The 18,951-nt window shown below is 37.0% G+C and overlaps 1 protein-coding gene across 2 annotated transcripts in view; it reads left to right on the forward strand.

The window, feature by feature from the left end:
• galnt14 (UDP-N-acetyl-alpha-D-galactosamine:polypeptide N-acetylgalactosaminyltransferase 14 (GalNAc-T14)) overlaps window positions 1-18,951 on the forward strand; it is a 112,696-nt gene that overhangs the window by 88,027 nt on the left and 5,718 nt on the right. The window contains exons 8-14 of one of the 2 annotated variants that reach the window (XM_015352731.2): window positions 494-578; window positions 3,806-3,909; window positions 4,595-4,721; window positions 7,475-7,567; window positions 9,214-9,297; window positions 10,231-10,375; window positions 14,586-14,705. In XM_015352731.2, the coding sequence (XP_015208217.2) occupies window positions 494-578; window positions 3,806-3,909; window positions 4,595-4,721; window positions 7,475-7,567; window positions 9,214-9,297; window positions 10,231-10,375; window positions 14,586-14,705 (758 nt within the window). The remainder of the gene's footprint in view (window positions 1-493; window positions 579-3,805; window positions 3,910-4,594; window positions 4,722-7,474; window positions 7,568-9,213; window positions 9,298-10,230; window positions 10,376-14,585; window positions 14,706-18,951) is intronic. The other variant, XM_015352737.2, reaches the window with a different exon arrangement.

Below are 18,951 nucleotides of genomic sequence, written 5' to 3' on the forward strand. Positions count from 1 at the left end.
AGGTATATTGTTTCCAACACCTTCAAGCACACAGACGTTTATGCAGTGTTTCCTTATTGTGCTTATCCTTATTTATAACTCACTATTTCTTAGATGATCAGCTTATGTTGAGCAAATGCAACTCAGAATTATAAAAAATTATCAAAAATTCCCACAATGAGCAGTTTTGTCCTCCTATAAAATATCATTTTCCAGAAACACATCTGAACAAGTATTTTTTCTGAAACACTTGGTAAAGGGTTAATACCAATTCCAAATCCCATTTGACCTTTTAGAGGCTAAACTAAAATGCAAAAATTTTCCAAATACTGTAGAAAATCACCCCTAAAACATCTTGTTGTAAGCTCTGCCCTATTTGCATACTTTATTTGTAATGTATAGCACAAAGGGTAGTCAAACACATGACAGATGTTATTAGTAGAGGTTCACTATAATCTCACTATTACACAGATCTGTCAAAACCGCTGTTGTGATTATCTGCTTTCTGCCCCAGGCTTTGACTGGAGTCTGCATTTCAAGTGGGAGCAGTTGTCTGCTGAACAGAAAGCAAAGAGAGCTGACCCCACGGAGCCTATTAAGTAAGTAAGAATAAACACATCTACTAAACAGTGCACGAACAACACAAATATTGGGCTTCTTATTTGGAATGCATAAGAAATCTCCATAATAAAAAATCAACATCCGAAATGTGACACAGATTGAATTGGGGATGTATCATAGGAAGAATATCTTTGGCAATACAGTATACAGTATACATATACTGTATATGTCTTTATGATATATCTGATAATATTATCTGTATATACCTGATAATATAAATATTGATAATGCAAATTACTCCGCTTGAATAGCTTTCAGGAGATCCAGGAGGTGTTATGAACCCAAGGAAGGGCGTCTTGGTCCAGGGGTAGTGGCCAGCAGGCTCTGGAATGGACTTTCAGAAACAGGGCTGGGTATTCTGGTCTGCACCTGGAGCCTGGCAGGACACGGCACACACTATTGCTGCGGTCTACCAGAGGTGCGCCAAGAACTAGGCCGAACAGGGGGTATGCTCTCCAGGGGGTCTACTCCAGAGACTGGGCCAAGAGGTGCAAGACCAGTGCAGAGTCCCAGGGGCAGGGCAAGAGAGGGGACTGGCAGAGAGACTGTCTGAGGCCGAGTCTGAAAGAGCAGGCTGACGGAACAGGACTGGGCTGCAGGCTAGAGTTCAGGCAAGGGCAGGAAGGCCCACCAGGACCAGGAGCTCCAGAACACCCCAGGCTGGTAATTGCAGCCAACCCAGCAGCAGATCTCACCTCCAGGAAACACACCAAAGGCAACAGAAGTGCCATGCTCACTGCAGGGGAAGATGAAGTGCAATGTGGACACCAGGGAAAAGAAGCACCTCACGCCCATCGCAGGACAAATCTGGTGTGATGTAAGCTCTGGCACAACAGGAATGGGCCGTCATCCATCAAGGAACTCCAGGCCACATGCTGCACGCAGCAGCTGGAGCGGTGAAGGCGAGCACGGCAAAGGACAGGTTCCCCAGACAGGCCAGACAGGATACAGACAGGCAATGGGGAATCCAGGCAGGCAGGGACACAGGATAGGACAGGAAACAGGAGGAATCCAAGCTGACAGGGAATGGGAAACACGCAGGCTGGTGATGCAGTATGCTATGGCTGTCCATAAGTGATGCAATATAGGGATTGCAGAGGAGAATTTAAACAGAGCTTAATTCATCCAAAACACCTGATGTATGGCTCCAAGTACCTTAACTCCTCGGAATCTGGTGTAAATCAGGCAGGAGGGAGGTGTCATGGCCTGTGGCCACTACAGCTACAACGTGCCCCTCTGCTTCACCACCGGCCAGTTATAACATCAGTCACATAGGATCTCTGTCCCTCTGAGTGCTACTTACTCATCCAGACCAGCTGGTCCTCGTTCGGCAGGTTTTCCCAAGTATCAGAAGGCTATCTTGGCTCAAGGCCACACCAATGGGCCTACTTTGAGCTAAGATGGCGATTTTCTCAATAAACCTTTCCTTGCCTCACTGCCTGCACTTCCTTCACCTGAGTCTGGGCAATTATTATACTGTCCATAAGCCAGGTTGTAAAGTAAGTTGACTTGTCATTGGTTTGGTTTATGGACTGTCATTTTGAATACATAAGAATAGATGTATTTCTCTGTAAATTACAGGCGGAAAGAAAATTGTTCCAATATTAGAACTTAGTGTCAAAAAACAGACACTCAACATTGTGTATTGTATTCTGAATGTGAGCAGACTGCATTAGTATGTGCAAGTATTTAATCACTCCTAGAGAATGGAGTCAGAGAAATGAAGTACAGAGATAAACAATCAGTTTTTGTACTGATGGATATTTTCTTGAGGATGTCAATAAATAATATAATCCTGTGATCATTAATTAAATTATTTATTCTTTTTGTTAAGACTAACATAATACTATAAATGCTAAACTTCTCAACCATCAGACACCATACCTATTGCATCAGACCTGAAGAATAACACTTTTACTACCTGTTTACACTTTTTGTACTTGTATTTTAAATGTGGACAGAACTTAGTACTGTGCTTTACATAATAAACTCATTAGTTTTTCTTCCTTTAAGCATCTTAGAGTTTTCATGCATCCAAATACACTCTGTGCTGAAAAGGACTACAGTGTTAATATTTAGTAACTTGTTATTTTGCTTCATACAGTGCTTAATCATGAAAACATCCAAACAATAAAATTCTGAGATGTACTCAGTGTGTTCCAGTGCCTAAATACACGTTTTAGGAGTTCTTTTCACTAGGCACCTCAGAAGATATGTGACTAATGTGCTTGTGTACAAGTGGATCAGAGGCTAAAGAAAGTTCGACGTTTGCCATGTAACACATAAATTACATTGAAGTAATAACACCTCATTAATTTGATGCCTTTATGTTCTAGCAATGTATGATGCCAACGAATGTGTTACCAGGTATTAATCTGTGTTGTCCATTTGATTACTGTTAAATTATGGGCTATTAACATACAGTAATACTTGTTTTAATTATGTTACTCTTATTATGGCAGGGTAACAGATGTAATATTTCCTTTTTTTAAAAAACATAAATTCCCTAATAGAAAGTTCCACACTGATTTCTGAACAGCCACATTTCCTCTATGTTTCATGCTGAATTGAAGAAACAACAATACTCTCCAGTTAAATCCTGTAACCCATAGACAGGCTGGTGTGTGATGTAGGAGAGTAGTTATATGCTCTCAGTTCTGCCTTATGCACTGTGCTTTTGAGATTCCAGCTTGTAATAACCCTCACCAGGATTTGTGGCTTTTTGATAATGTATTCTTTTTTAAGAAAAAAGAAGCGATACAAAGTGTTTTACATTTAATTTTTTTAGTAGTCTGTGCTTTCCAAATCGTGGCAAGTCAGCCATGAATAAAGTATCATTAAAGTATCTCTGCTGAGAAAGTATATCACTACACTTAAGTTCTACAATAGGAGAAAATCTTAAATACCTGCCTTCTCAAGAAGATTTGAGTAATACAGGTTGCAGAAATAAGTTGTCAGACAATTGTGTATGATGAAGGAAACTAAATTTGAACCCCCGTGTTCATAAGAACACATAAGAACCCACTAGCCATTACAATGTGATGTAGGAGAAGAAAACACAGATATTTTTTAAAAAGTATATTAAAAGTGTATGTTAATTTGGGAAAAACGTATTATCAGTACATAAGAAAAGTTACAGACAATAGGAATCCTTTCAGCTATATATTATTTGTAGAGTGAGCTCATCTACAGTTGTCTCCTGCAGGACCCCAGTCATTGCTGGTGGACTGTTCATGATTGACAAGAACTGGTTTAATCACCTGGGAAAGTATGATACAGCCATGGACATCTGGGGAGGGGAAAACTTTGGTAAGACCCTTTGTTAAATTAGAATACAGTGCAGCTGTCATTTTGGACATGAATGTTAAAGATATTAAACGTGATGTAAGATCATGAAAATCGTTACAATATGTACTGTATGCTGCAAAAATAGTGTGTTAACATTTTCAAATCTAGTAAAATAGCACGTATTGTGCCTTTACCAAATCAGAAATAAAAGTCACATTATATGAATCTGATGAATGGCAAGGTACTGAAATTAACAAGGTACATGAAATGTAAAAGTTGGCAATGGTACCTGCAGGGACAATATTTGCATTTGTACTGTATGCTGCAAAAATAGTGAGTTAACATTTTCAAATCTAGTAAAATAGCACGTATTGTACCTTTACCAAATCAGAAATAAAAGTCACATTATATGAATCTGATGAACGGCAAGGTACTGAAATTAACAAGGTACATGAAATATAAAAGTTGGCAATGGTACCTGCAGGGACAGTATTTGCATTTGTGCGTGTGTCCCACACTGAGTGTTTTTCTTTCTCGAAAATTATAATTAAGTGATGCATACAGAAAAAAGTTAACTCATTAATTTTTTTAATTAAAATGAACCTTTATTGATCTTTGCTTTTTTGAGCACTACCTACAGTGGCATACTGTACATGAATACTGTACTGTATGTGCCAGTCCAATATCCACTGTGCATCTCTTGCAGAGATCTCCTTTCGTGTCTGGATGTGTGGCGGCAGCCTGGAAATTATCCCCTGCAGCCGGGTTGGTCATGTCTTCCGCAAGAAGCATCCATACATCTTCCCTGAAGGCAATGCCAATACGTACATAAAGTAAGGCCATCAGATTTAATACAGAAGCTTTTCTCTCTTATCTAGTATCCCTCTCTGTCTGTTATTACAAGACTAGCAAATGAAAGCTGGTAAAATGAATTCTGTACAACTCTTGCTTTCCATAGCTTTTCTGAAGCATTTCTCAAAATTAAGTGGCTGTATTTATTCTTCTACTGATTGCTGGGAGTAAAGTATATACAAATTGAAAATTATAATTATGTGTTAATAAAATAAATAAAATGATGTTATTGATGAGAAGGAAAGATGTTGAACATAATTCTGAGAGTTGAAGTTACAGTACATTGTTTTATGTTATCTCAGATGAGCAATGACTCGAACTAAACATTTTATTGATATACTGTATTTTACCCCAGACCAATTTAATTCAGATCAGCTCAGAAAGCTGAAAGTCGAGTCGATCTGACATTTAACTCAAGATTTGTGAAATCATGGAAATACCATAAATGGGGGAAAAGGCAATTTGAAAACCTGCCTAATTTGTGTCACTCATGGAAATACAATCCAAAAATACCATTTGATATAATTCATGGGAAACAGATAGCCTCTTTTACATTTAACTTTACATACAGCTTGCCATCTTTATCTTTAACCTTTATTATATTGCTGCTGGACAATGGCAGCCTCCAAGATTCTTATCCAAACTTCTGTCTTTGTCTTCTGTCCTCATCCAGGTTACTCCTGAAACCTCACCATTGACTGTGCTATTCTGTTCCTTGTGCCATTTGTTGTGAAGTTTTCTTAATGGCTATTTTCTTTTGGGGTCCAGTTCTGTATTTACTTTGTCTAGCAATGCTCCACTCCTCATGCTGTCTTTTAGTCTCTGCTTTTACAATAATTTAATTCCCTGTTTGTCTTTGACTCAATCACTTATTTTTATGTCCTCTTTGTGAGTGTTATCTTCCAAGCTTTTTTGAGTAATCTATGGCTTCTGTATGGTTTTTGGGTACAATGTCCACATTTCATATACTTTATATATTTCTGAATAAAGGCAGCAGACTTTAGTGGAATTTCTCCTTTTAAGACTCATAGCACGTTCGAATCTTTATTTTCCAGTAACTCTTCAGCCCATTTCTGTACTTATTTCAAAAGTGTTTTTGGTGATGAAATTAACTGATATGAATATGCAGTATCTGTGTAATGCTTCTTGCTTGATCCCACTTATTTTCATTTCTTTTGGGAGACAGAAACCGCACTAAACAACACTTTAGTTTTCTGTAAATGTATGCTTATTCTTCATGTAGCTCTTGAGTTCATGTTTGTAGTACTTCTACAAAATTGAGTGTACAGAACTTAAAATAGATGTTATGCATTTAGTTTAGCAAGGTTTGTGTACAATTAGAATTATCACACAATTTGTAGTTTGGTATTCTGTACACAATAGAAATTGTTTGAAAAAAGTGAAGTAACCTCTTAGACTTCAGAAACAATCATGCCCACAAATGAATTTCTGACTAACATCATGGACTATATCTGAATATTGTTTTGCCTATACCTGTATGGAAGTAATCATACAAAAATATTATTTAATTTGTTGCACAATCTAAATGTTTACCATTGTTGTTATTTATGTGTATGTGTAAAATAATTCAATTTTTATAAATAAGCTTTAGGAGGAGATGTTTTACACTCATAATGTAGTAGGCAGAAAAAAGGTACAGTATTTTATAGTGACCTTTTTTTTTAAATGCCACACCTATGATGTGATTATAAATCGTCTCATTATCTGTACTTGTTTTTATGATGAATTTGACATGTATTGGAACATTTTATGTTAACCTTTGTCTGTCACTTAACTCCAGTTCTGTTGCATATTTGCAGTTATGTTAGTGCACAGCTGTACAGAAACATAAATTAGGACTGTAATTATTCAGAAAGGTGCAGAAGAGATCTGTCATGTACTTCAAAGGAATTCAAATCAGCAGTGAAGCAGGAAAAAACTTTGTGTTCCTGCCTCAAAGCATATCAAGGGTACATGAAGAAAATTACCCTAATTAGGTTTCGGGGGCTATATGGAAACAGAATGAAAAAGCATTTGAAGAACTTGCTCCAAAATACATTAGACGGGATCTAGTTTTTCCTCAAGGGAATTTGGATAGCAACTGTAAACGAAACAAATACGCTAATAAACAGTGAAAATATAGCTTGTTATTTGCAGTTTTTGTTTCTAACACTCTTAAAAACATCATAGCCAGGTTACAATATCTACCCTATTTTTTTTAAATAACCACACATAAACAAGACTAGAAAGAAAGTTTATCTAACCAAGAAAAACATACTTTTTTGTGATTTTTTTATGTCAGTTAATTTGTAGTCTTTTTCCACAATTCATTTTCCATCTCCACATCTGCCATAGCATGAGGCTATAGAGTAAGGAATACTGTAGTTTTTTTTACATATTTTATGTAAAAATATTTTATTCATATTTTTACCTGAATGGAGTACTTTTTGCCTTTCCAGTTCAACATGCATTCCCTTTCAAGAAAAAAAATCTTATCTTGGTTTTGAGCCAATACCTTCATGTTGTTTAACTTCAACCTTTGTCATTCTTGTAGCTAAAGGATTTAAATTATTGGACTTTATTGCAAAGTTCTCTCAGGTCCGAATAATTGTGAGTCTTCTAAAAATAATAGAGGACATCAGGCATCTAATAACATGGTGCTTTGATTTCATGAAAGGGGCAGAGGTTTTGGTACAGTATGTGTCTAGAGGGCTCTTTTTGCATCTATTCACAGGAACACGAGGCGGACAGCTGAAGTTTGGATGGATGAATTCAAACTATTTTACTATGCAGCACGACCTGCTGCCCGAGGAAAAACTTATGGAGAGTAAGTTCCACATAGAACAGCAGAGTCTTCTCTCTTTCACACTGTCTCTGATCTTAACAATTTATAGGAATTTGCGGTTTTAATGTGTTTGATGCTAAATGAAAAGTACAGTACCTGCTAAACCAGCAGGACTTAAACCCTCAAGGACACGATCATACATGTTAAACTGTCTTAGGTTTTTCACTCAGTTCTTTAATTAGTTCATACTTTAAATTGTACCTTTTCAGAAACTGTTTTAGCATAGCGAATAAAAGGTGAGACACAAGTCTTAAGAGACACTTTAACACACACCAGATAAAGTTGTTTACTATTTAGTAAAACATGAAAGCTTCTAAGGATCCTTCTGAATACTCAGTTAATTTATTATAGTGATTTCTTCTGAAATTGCTTTGACTTACACCTTTTTTATACTGTTTTATGTAAAGTAAAGGATTGTATAGGAATATTCTGAATTATGTACAGGAAACCATAGCACTAACTACAACACACAAAAAAATGAAAATCTAAAGGTGCAAAAATGCCATGTCTTTCATAAGCAAAGTGCCCTACAGTACATTTCACCATTGGTGTGTTTCATTTTTATAATCTTATAACAATACTCTCTTTAAGTTTTACTTGAATGAGGCTAAAAAACACCATTATAGCGCTTTCATGAGTACTACACAACATGCATAATCAATCTGCATAAATTCTTTTACAGCCATTGGTGCAAACGACATTACAAACATGTAATAATTCGTAACCTATCAAAAGCTGAGAGCAATGCTCGATATAAGGAGCAGTAGGAGAAAATGATTGAGTACAATATTAAGGACCTGAGAGCTGATGAGAAGACTTTACAGAATCAGTAAAAATGGTACTAGTATGTTTATGACATATTTAATTTTCTCTATTTTTTTGCATGTTGTTTTATCATAGTGTTTAGTAACACAGTATTCGTCTCATAGTACAGTATATCCACAATTATTCACAGCCCTCAAACAACATCAATTCAGCATATTGTTTTTTTTATAAAGAATAGTGAAAGAAGCTAAAGGACAGAAGTGGAAACTAAGTGGAAGGACAATTAAAACCTGGAACAGGAGAAAAGTCAGCTTAATTCATGAAACAGCTGGACGAGATCCTTGAATCAATTAGCTACAGTACTTAGCAAATGCGCTAGAAGTGCCAAAATGTCCTTCTGTCTCATGTAACCTTTCCTATGCTCTTGTGTTCCTGTCATGTAGTGTTGATAAAAGAGTTATAACATGGTTTTAAGCCTCATTTAAGTAAAATGTTTCCATGTATCTGTATTGCATTGGATTTATTAGATATGCACTGCCAATCAAATTTCAGAAGCTATCACACTACACACTATTCAACAACAAAAAGCACTCCTTTTAACTGATTTTTGTAAAGAACTGTATATTTCAGTAATTTCTGTTTTTACCAGAATTGTGGCATCAATATTATATTTGGATGTTTTAGAAAATGCTATTACTATTTTAGCTGATGCTTTTATCCAAAGCAACTTACGTTTTCAACAGCAATTTGAGTGAAGTACCTTGCTCAAGGGTACCACAGCAGTGTATCCACAGCAGAGGGCCTGAACCTTCAAACTTCCAGTTACGTTTCACTTTACATAATCTTTTGTTCTTCCTTACCAGCATCCAGGGCAGGCAAGAACTCCGGAAAAGGCTTAAATGCAGATCTTTCAAATGGTACCTGGACAACGTTTATCCTGAGCTAACGTATGTCCCTGGCTATTTCTGGTTCTACAGTAAATAGTTTTTCATATTAGATTTTGGGTTCTTCCTGTCACAAATGGTATGCTTTGCTACATGAGTGTCAATTATAAGCTACTGTATTTGTATTTGTTTCCAAATCAATACAGACAAGCTTGAGTATGTGTGAGTGTGATGGTGTCTGTGTCTGTGTGCCCTGCGATGGAATGGCATCTCATCCAGGGTGTATCGCACCTCTGCCTGTTGCTGTCCAGAATAGGCTCCAGCTCCTCTCCAACCCTGTACTGGAAAAAAGGGTTAGAAGGATGTTCATGACAGATGCTTTAACATTCCCTTTCATTCTTAGCTCTTTCACCAAGATCTGACCCTCTTTCAGTAAAATATAATTTCTCTGTTTAGTTTTCTCAGGTTTGTGCATACTGTAGTTCATTGAGATACGTCTCCAAGAAACCTTAAAAATATAACATGATTCAGAAATATTCAAAAAAGCATCTCCACTCAAGATTACTCCAAGCCTGCTTGCAGAACTATTTACAGTACATTGTCACTGACTCCATCTGCATCTCAGACATAACAACAATTTAAAACATAAAGTACAACACCAATCATAAGAAGAGGTTTGAGTGGGGAGCTGTGTCTGTGTGGGAGCAAGTGCAGAGGAATAAGTAAGGATGAATTCCCTGAAAAATGTAAAAGAAGAACAAACATCAGTGATAATCTAATTAATGCAACATAATATGGATGAGGTTTTTTTTCAGTTATGACTGTTTTCTAGTTGGGAAACACTGAGCTTGTAAAAACTGTCTATGAAAAAGACTAGGCAGTGTGCAGTCAAGAAACTGAATTAAGAAATTAAATTAATACCATCCAAGATGGCAAAGGTTTTGCAATCAGAAAGTAAAATAATCGCAACTTTTTTTTCGATCGTTCTTTATCTAGAATCCCAGATGACTCAGACTCAAAGTCTGGCATGATCAGGCAGAGGCAAAACTGCCTTGAGTCTCGCAAGGTAGAAGGCCAGGATTTGCCAGTGCTGGCACTAGGACCCTGCATGGGCAGCAAGGGAGACCCTGCTCTGAGCCAGGTAAGTGTGACCACAGAGCTAGGGCCGATATTCAGCACATGAGCTAAAGGGCTAATGGTAGGAAGACACAGGCCATGTTTCACACCAGCTTTGATGCCATTGATAAAAACCTGCATCAGCTTGTGGGCTGCAAACTGATTTTATGGCAAATAAGTCACGTGCTTATGGCCTAACTGTTTAAGATGGCCCAGTGGAAGATGTGTTAATTGTTTTTCATTTATTGAAATAAAACAGGGTTTTCCTGTTTAACTGAGAATGTTTTAATAGTCTTATATGAAATCAAACTAGAATTGTCTTTGCCAGCCCATGTTCCCATTACAACCCAGCAGAAATTTATACACAGATATTTACGAATTGACCTGTCAACTCAAGAAGCGTGCCAAGATGGTTGCCAAAGTTTTGGGTCAATAGCTGTCACTGCTAGCAACAGAGAAAATCACAATAGTTATTGGTTAAACTCTCGCACCTCAGTCTACCACTAAGCAGTTTCTTTAGGTAATGGCAAAGCTTAAAAATGAGAAAGAAAAATAAAGAAGTGTAATTCGCTGAATTCCTAATGACTGAATGCAACCTACTGTATAAAGAACTAGAGTAAATTGCATAATTGACTGCAATGTAGAGATTCCATGCTGAATAATAGAAGGAAAAAGCAACTTTTTCACCATTCAACCTTTAAGGGTGCAAATCTCACACTTTTTCTTGTTTATATTCTTTTTTGTGTAGAAAAATTTCTACTTAAACAATGTGTTTATGGTCCAAATGATATATATCTGTCTTGGCATTTTTTAATTTTACCAGTGATTCAATGAAATACGATCCTCCAAACCTGTGTAGAAAGCAGATGAGTTTTCACTGTCACCACCACTATCAAGTACAGACATGCCTCAGCGAGATACAGTTCAACATTGCTTATAAAGATCCGAGGACAAGCACATTTTGTCACCTAACTCCCATTTCAGAGTCTAACATTACTCATCTTTGTATTTGTAGTTTCACAGTTTAGTGCAGGCATTGAAAGGTAGGAAGATACCTTTTCCATACATACAGTGTCATTTTCCATTTTGGTTTGTTTAACAATTTATTGATAGTAAACCTAGTACTTTTAACACCTACCTCATAAATCCAAATGCAGTTAATGAATTGTAGTTTACATAAGTGCATTTTATAAGAACCTGGAGAAGATTTCATGTGAAAGATTATTTAAAATTCCAGGCAGAGGGCATATCCACTAACTTTCTCATTTTAATTCACTAATTTAAAATTGTCCATCATCAATCTTAAAATATGTGAGCAGCATGTCCCTACTTGCAAAATGTAAAACCCGACTTTTCAAGTTTTCTGAAAGGCTCCTACATTTTGCCATTTGAGCAGAACTGTTTTGGGCTTTAACCGGAACCATGAAATAAGAAAGCAGCATCTGTTTCCGTAACAACCTGTTTGGAAAAATTTAAATATGGAAATATGCATGGGAGAGAAAAACAGGTGTAAACAAAACTAGGATTTCATATGCTGTGCTGTCACACTTAACAAACATATGTAAACCATCTTTGCATGCTTATCCCTCTGACCCTATGCCTCACTGTTCGGCTGCAATATCTCACAAGTAAAGATTTTCCCATCCACGTTATTGAAGCTGATACCCTGGCTTCCTGCAAGAAATAGATCCCTTTAATTCAGGGTCATTGGGGATTTGCCTATGCCAGGAGAGCAGCGGGCACAAGGTGGGGTACACCCTGGGCAGGACTCCAGTCCATCGCAGTGCATACAGACAGAAACACAGACACACACACTCACACAAGGGTCAGTTTTCACTGTAGCCAATTAACCTATCAGTATTTTTTTTTGACTGTGGAAGGAAACCGGAGGAAACCCATGCAAACACAAGGAGAACATACAGACTCCATGCAGATAGCACTCCAGGTCCAGTATTTATCCCAGGGTCCCAGCTCTGTGAGGCAGAAATGCTAATCACTGTGCCATTCATTTTAAAGTTTTTTTTTACAGTAGCAAGATTACTGTTCTGAAAACATCAGTTCTTTTTGGTTAGAAATGCAAAGCTACAAAACTGAGCCAACCATCTCAATCCTTATGTATTGTGAATGTGGGCTGATGTCCCTCAGGCCTAAACTGTGAAACTGGGAAATATCTCTGAGGAGGGATCAGACCCTGACTACTACAGTATACCAGCACAAAATCCCTGGAGTTGATTTCGAATTTCTTCTTTTCTAAGACAATGAGTTGTTTGTGTTGATATAATATTCAGGGTTTTTCTTTTGCAAAAACCTAATAGACAGCACTGCTGTAGCATGTAGACTTACAGTAGCAGAGAATAAACCGCACTGCAGCACATCACTCAAAAAGTGACAGGGAAAAATCTGTCTCATATTAGGGATATCATTATTTTTCCTGTTGCCCAAAAGTATTTAAAAAAAATATAAATGTGCCAATGTAAAGTTGTTTATTTCATTGACCTATATAATGCCACACTACCCCAGCCAAGGTTTGTTTCTTTTTTGCAAGAGTATACAGTTTAAATATTTGACGAGCATTCCACTTACAACCTAATATACGTTTTTACACCTGCCTGCATATGTTCAAATGCAAAGCAAACAAAATAATACCATTAAAAAGTAAATAAACATAAACAAGACTTGGGGATACACATTGCTATATAGGATAAATTGTTATTAGTAGTAATTAATATTATTAGGTTTTTAGTTCTTTCTTTTATATGTTTGAGCAGTCGTTGCTAAATTAGCAATCATGTAAGTAATGCAAATTGTTCACTGGATGTTTGATTTGTGTGCCATCTGGATTTATGCAAATGACATTCAAGTTTTCTGATACATTTCCTGATGTATCTGAGCATACTTAACATTACTGTCTGACAGCAAAAAGGCCATAGACACATTTAAAAACAAAGCGTTGTTAGCAGCATGCCTCATTTCCTCATGAGAAAATGGCTTTTGAGAATGAATGCAAGGGGTAAAAGTCATCATTGCTTGGCTGTCTAACTCTTTTGATTCTTAAAAATATATTATCATTATTCTGAAAATATTAATTAGATGCAGAGAGTGGAGTATCAAATAAAAATGCCCCACCAACAGTGCCTTAATTAAACTTGTCCTCATTGGTTTCCCTGTAGCACTGTGCTCCTCTGCATAGGCCATGGAGAACTAATGAGAACTGCAGTGTGATATGCAGGCATATTCATAGATTTGCACAGACAGTATAAGTGCCATTATAAATGTATATATGTCTTCATTGTTCACAATGATTGATGGGGTTGGTATCTTGTTTGTATGAGGGGTTTGTAGACCGGCAGTCTCAGACTCAGTTTATGGAGTTTTGACTCAATCTAGATTTTAGAAAAGAATGTAAGGCAAATCTAGGGCAAGGTGTACTTAATGTACTAGAAACTCACCTGTTTTAAGAATCATAGAAAAGAATCATGTTGTAAAGTTGAAATGATTTTGCAGATAAGTGCTTGATTAGTAATTGATTATTGAAATTACATACAGTACATTTTAGTGAATTGTCCAAGGTTAATTAAAGAATATTTTATTCTTGAGAATAGCTCCTTTTTACCCATCTGATTGTAAAGAAATAACAAATTTTACTCCTAATCAGAAAAAAAATATGTTTGTGTTTTCGTGCTTTGCCCTTCATCAGTTATATTAAATTGAGCTTCTGGTGAGACAGACATTGCAACATTACACTTTTGTTTTTGCTCAACACCACACAGACTGGAGTAGTCTGGAGGTTGTACATATCAGGTTAATCCCCTACTGCTTGTCTAATTATTTGGAATACTGAAATACATTTCACAGAATTCTTGCTAAAGTGTCACAACAGATATGTAAAGTAGTACAGCACTTTGGCTCTTCTCATTGGTACATTTGAATTTAAAACGTAGGATGGAAATTTTATTTTGTGACTAAACTTTATAGTACATCTAGCCCAAAATGTGGGAATTAGATTGCCAGTATATATATATATTTATTTATTATTTTTTTTGTTTCAGAAAGATAAACTATTGCTTAGGCTGTAATGCATAATTGAATTACTTGGGGGTCAAGATACAGGTCCTACTGTAAGCCTTAGGCATTGCTTTTGGGTGGCATGTTAGGAGAACGATCGCAGTGTGAGAAGACTAGAGTGTTTGAATGTGACAAATTGAGGTGTCCTTATGTTTTGTTTTGTCTCCTAGGAATGGACATACACGCACAGCCAGCAGATTCGCCAGCAGCAGCACTGCCTGTCTCTCTCCACCAACTTCCCGGCTTCGCAGATCCTGCTTTTGCCTTGCAACGCAGAAGATGGTAAGCAGGTGAGTGCTTCACGGTACAGGCTAACACAGCCAACACCGAGTCTGCACTGACTGACTGGAGCTTGAAAGCTGTAATGGCACTTTTGACAACCCATAAATCAACTTTCAATTATGGCCTCGGATAGCTCTGGATACCAGTCCCCAGGCAGAATTCCTAAGGGCTTATTGCTCTTCGGCTTTGACTCTGCAGACAGCTGCCAATTTATTTTTAGAAAAACTATTTTTTGTTGATCTCTCTGTGCTGTGATAAAGAATACAAAAGCATATGGTTTTCACTATCCCGATTTGTCCATTTGTTGCTCTTTGTTTAGAATTTCCGCACCCAATAAGTTACTTTGTCTGAGTTTGTTGTTTTACATTTGTAATGTGATTCCAGTTGAAAGTTTAGTCTAGGAAGTTCTCAGACAGCTTGGTATGGTTTAGAAATACATCTGCGTAGCAGATTTCTATTTCTATATATTTTGTAAAAAACATATTTAACAGCTGTAAATAATGTGTATTAAAATAACTATATGATAAAGAGATTCTGTGTTCTGTATCCCAGAATACTTTTTCTTTCTCGCACTCCTAGATTCAATGCTCCTGAAATGGCTAATATAGTTGTTCTTCTGCAGCATTCAGCAGCGCACTAAGGGCACCTTGCAATAAATGCTGAAAATCTGAATTAAGTGAACTGATCCCTGAAAATTAACCCAATGTGCTTTCAAGGTCTAGCACTGCGAGACCTAAGTGAGTGGATGGGCTTGAAAACAAAGATTATGTGAATATTGCTCTTCCAGAGGCCACAACAAGCCCCATGTGTTTATATGTGTTTATTTTCGACACATATACTGTGTTGACATTTTCTTTTAAAAAGAAAGTGGAAATTTTGCCATGATTGCTCACTTGTGTGCTCTGTGCTGTGTTTCTACCCAGTTTATCTAGCATCAGCTTTGTCTTCTTTGGGGAGGAATGTACAGTAGGTAGGATTTGTAGAAATGCAGAGGTAATCTACTAAAATGTAAAGATAAGGATTACTTTGTTATTATTCTGTCTCTCAATTCAACAGGTAAAGTGTACACCTTATACTCTCAAGTTTAAATTGCTTTTTGATACCCATTACTAATGTTTCTTTTTTTATGTCCTGGAACATACTGTATGCAGGCTACAATCTCATACTAAGTGACTGACTGTGTAGAATGGAGGCAAAAATACATATACAGTAGTTCAAGTAGATGCCTGCGTCAGCATGCGTAGGCTGCAAAGGAACAAATTAAGGTTTATGCCATGCTGAAAAGAGAAGAAAAAAGAAACACAATGTTTCAGCTGTGGAGCCTTCTTCAGGGGTGTCCACAGCCGAAAGGTTGTTTTGCTTTTCTTCTCTTTTTATCATGGAATAAACCTTTACTTGTTTCTTTGCAAAAAAAACCCATACAGTATACAGTATATTGCTTTGATACAAAAGTCTGATACAATAAGATGTCTTTAGAAAAATATTATTGTGGCAGTATTCCTCTTTTGCCTGCAACAATACAGGGTACCATAGCTGTATTGCACAGGAATGTTTGTGTTGTAGTGAGGGAGTAATGTGTCAAAGAGAATGGCATATTTTTTAATTTAACCTCATTTAACCTTTTTACATATTTCTTGTACATAGAATAATGTGTAGTTTGAAATAATATTTTTGTGAAAATGCTAAAGGTACTGTATAGAGACAGATTAGTTTCATGTGAGCTTAGCCTGTTTGTCATGTACAGTATAGTTGTTTTTTTCAGGGTAGAAAGCAGCAAAACACAAATCATGAGTAAAAATACTGCCAAAGTGCAACACCCACACACCTGCTGCAAAGTGCTGTGCACCACAAATCTTTACTTAAATTAATCCTTAATAGTGTTTCTACATAGTGACACAGCTGTTAGCAGTGCTGGGGCTCTGGGTTTAGTTCCAGACCTGGGTAACTACAATGGTGTGAAAAAGTGTTTGCCCCCTTCCTGATTTCTTATTTTTTTGCATGTGTGTCACACTGAAATGTTTCAGATCATCAAACAAACTGAAATATTAGACAAAGATAACACAAGTAAACACAAAATGCAGTTTTTAAATGAATATTATTATTAAGGGAAAACAAATCCAAACCTACATGGCTCTGTGTGAAAAAGTAATTGCCCCCCCTGTTAAAACATAAATCAACTGTGGTTTATCACATCTTTGGAAAGCTGAGTTCAATTTCTCTAGCCACACCCAGGCCTGATTACTGCCACACCTGTTCTTAATCAAGAAATCACTTAAATAGGACCTGCCTGACAAAGTGAAGTAGACCAAAAGATCCTCAAAAGCTAGACTTTGGATCATGCTGTGATCCAAAGAAATTCAGGAACAAATGAGAAACAGAGTAATTGAGATTTATCAGTTTGGAAAAGGTTATAAAGCCATTTCTAAAGCTTTGGGACTCCAGCAAACAACAGTGAGAGCCATTATCCACAAATGGCAAAAACATGGAACAGTGGTGAACCTTCCCAAAATTACCCCAAGAGCGCAGCGACGACTCATCCAAGAGGTCATAAAAAACCCCACAACAACATCCAAAAAACTGCAGGCTTCACTTGCCTCAGTTAAGGTCAGTGTTCATGACTCCACCATAAGAAAGAAACTGGGCAAAAATGGCCTGCATGGCAGAGTTCCAAGACGAAAACAACTGCAAAAAGAACATAAAGGCTCGTCTCAGTTTTGCCAGAAAACAACTTGAAGATCCCCAAGACTTTTGGGAAAATACTCTGTGGACTGACGAGACAAAAGTTGAACTTTTTGAAGGTGTGTCCCCCATTACATCTTGCGTAAAAGTAACACAACATTTCAGAAAAGGAACATCATACCAACAGTAAAATATGGTAGTGGTAGTATGATGGTCTGGGGCTGTTTTGCTGCCTCAGGACCTGGAACACTTGCTGTGGTAAATGGAACCATGAATTCTGCTGTCTACCAAAAAATCCTGAAGGAGAATGTCCAGCCATCTGTTCGTGACCTCAAGCTGAAGCGCACTTGGGTTCTGCAGCAGGACAATGATCCAAAACACACCAGCAAGTCCACCTCTGAATGGCTTAAGAAAAACAAAATTAAGACTTTGGAGTGACCTAGTCAAATTCCTGACCTGAATCCGATTGAGATGTTGTGGCATGACCTTAAAAAAGCGGTTAAGGCTCGAAAACCCTCCAATGTGGCTGAATTACAACAATTCAATTACAAGATTACAATTACAAGATGAGTGGGCCAAAATTCTTCCACAGCGCTGTAAAAGACTCATTGCCAGTTATCGCAAACGCTTGATTGCAGTTGTTGCTGGTAAGGGTGACCCAACCAGTTGTTAGGTTTAGGGGGCAATCACTTTTTCACACAGGGCCATGTAGGTTTGGATTTTTGTTCCCCTTAATAATAAAAACCTTCATTTAAAAACTGCATTTTGTGTTTACTTGTGTTATTTTTGTCTAATATTTCAATTTGTTTGATGATCTGAAACATTTCAGTGTGACAAACATGCAAAAAAATAAGAAATCAGGAAGTGGGTAAACACTTTTTCACACCACTGTATATGGTGTTCTGGTTCCCTCCCACAGTCCAGAAAACATACTGGAAGGTTAATTGGTCTGAGTGTGAGTGTATGTGTTTCTGTGCTTGTGTCTGTCTATCCCATGATTCACTGTTGTCCTGTCCAGGGAGAATCCAGCTTTGTGACTGTCAGGATATGCCTCCCCTGCGACCCTGAATTGGAATTGCTGGTTGGAAAATGGATGGATGGAGTTTACACTTGTGTCTTTTGATTCATGTTTAATTTTTGCTTCTTAAAAGAGTCCACTGGGTTGAGCCTTAAAGGATTTTTAAAATATGAATTGGGTCTTCTAGGTAGTTTTTTTTTGTTCCAAACTAAAAATGTTCTTATAGCCTTTCAGGGACAACAATTCTTCAGGGACATTTCTTTAAGCTGCATAATGTATCTGGTTGGATTTCTCAAGACTGATTGCAATTCCACAGCAGCAATATCTTTGGTATTATTATTACCATGTTTCTTTAATAAAATATGAGGATTTTTAATAAAGCTGAAGCTTCTTTTATGTGTGTATTACGGGATACTCACAGCATGTCTTTGCCTTATCATAGTCATTTTGGTATATATGCTAGAAACCTCTTACCATTTTACTTCATGTGCAGATGATCTACAATGCTGCATATTTTTACACTTTTGGCTGACACCTTCAAATAATATAAAATAGCC

This window comes from Lepisosteus oculatus, chromosome 2 (assembly GCF_040954835.1).
Source record: "Lepisosteus oculatus isolate fLepOcu1 chromosome 2, fLepOcu1.hap2, whole genome shotgun sequence".
In the NCBI taxonomy this organism is placed as follows: Eukaryota; Metazoa; Chordata; class Actinopteri; order Semionotiformes; family Lepisosteidae; genus Lepisosteus; species Lepisosteus oculatus.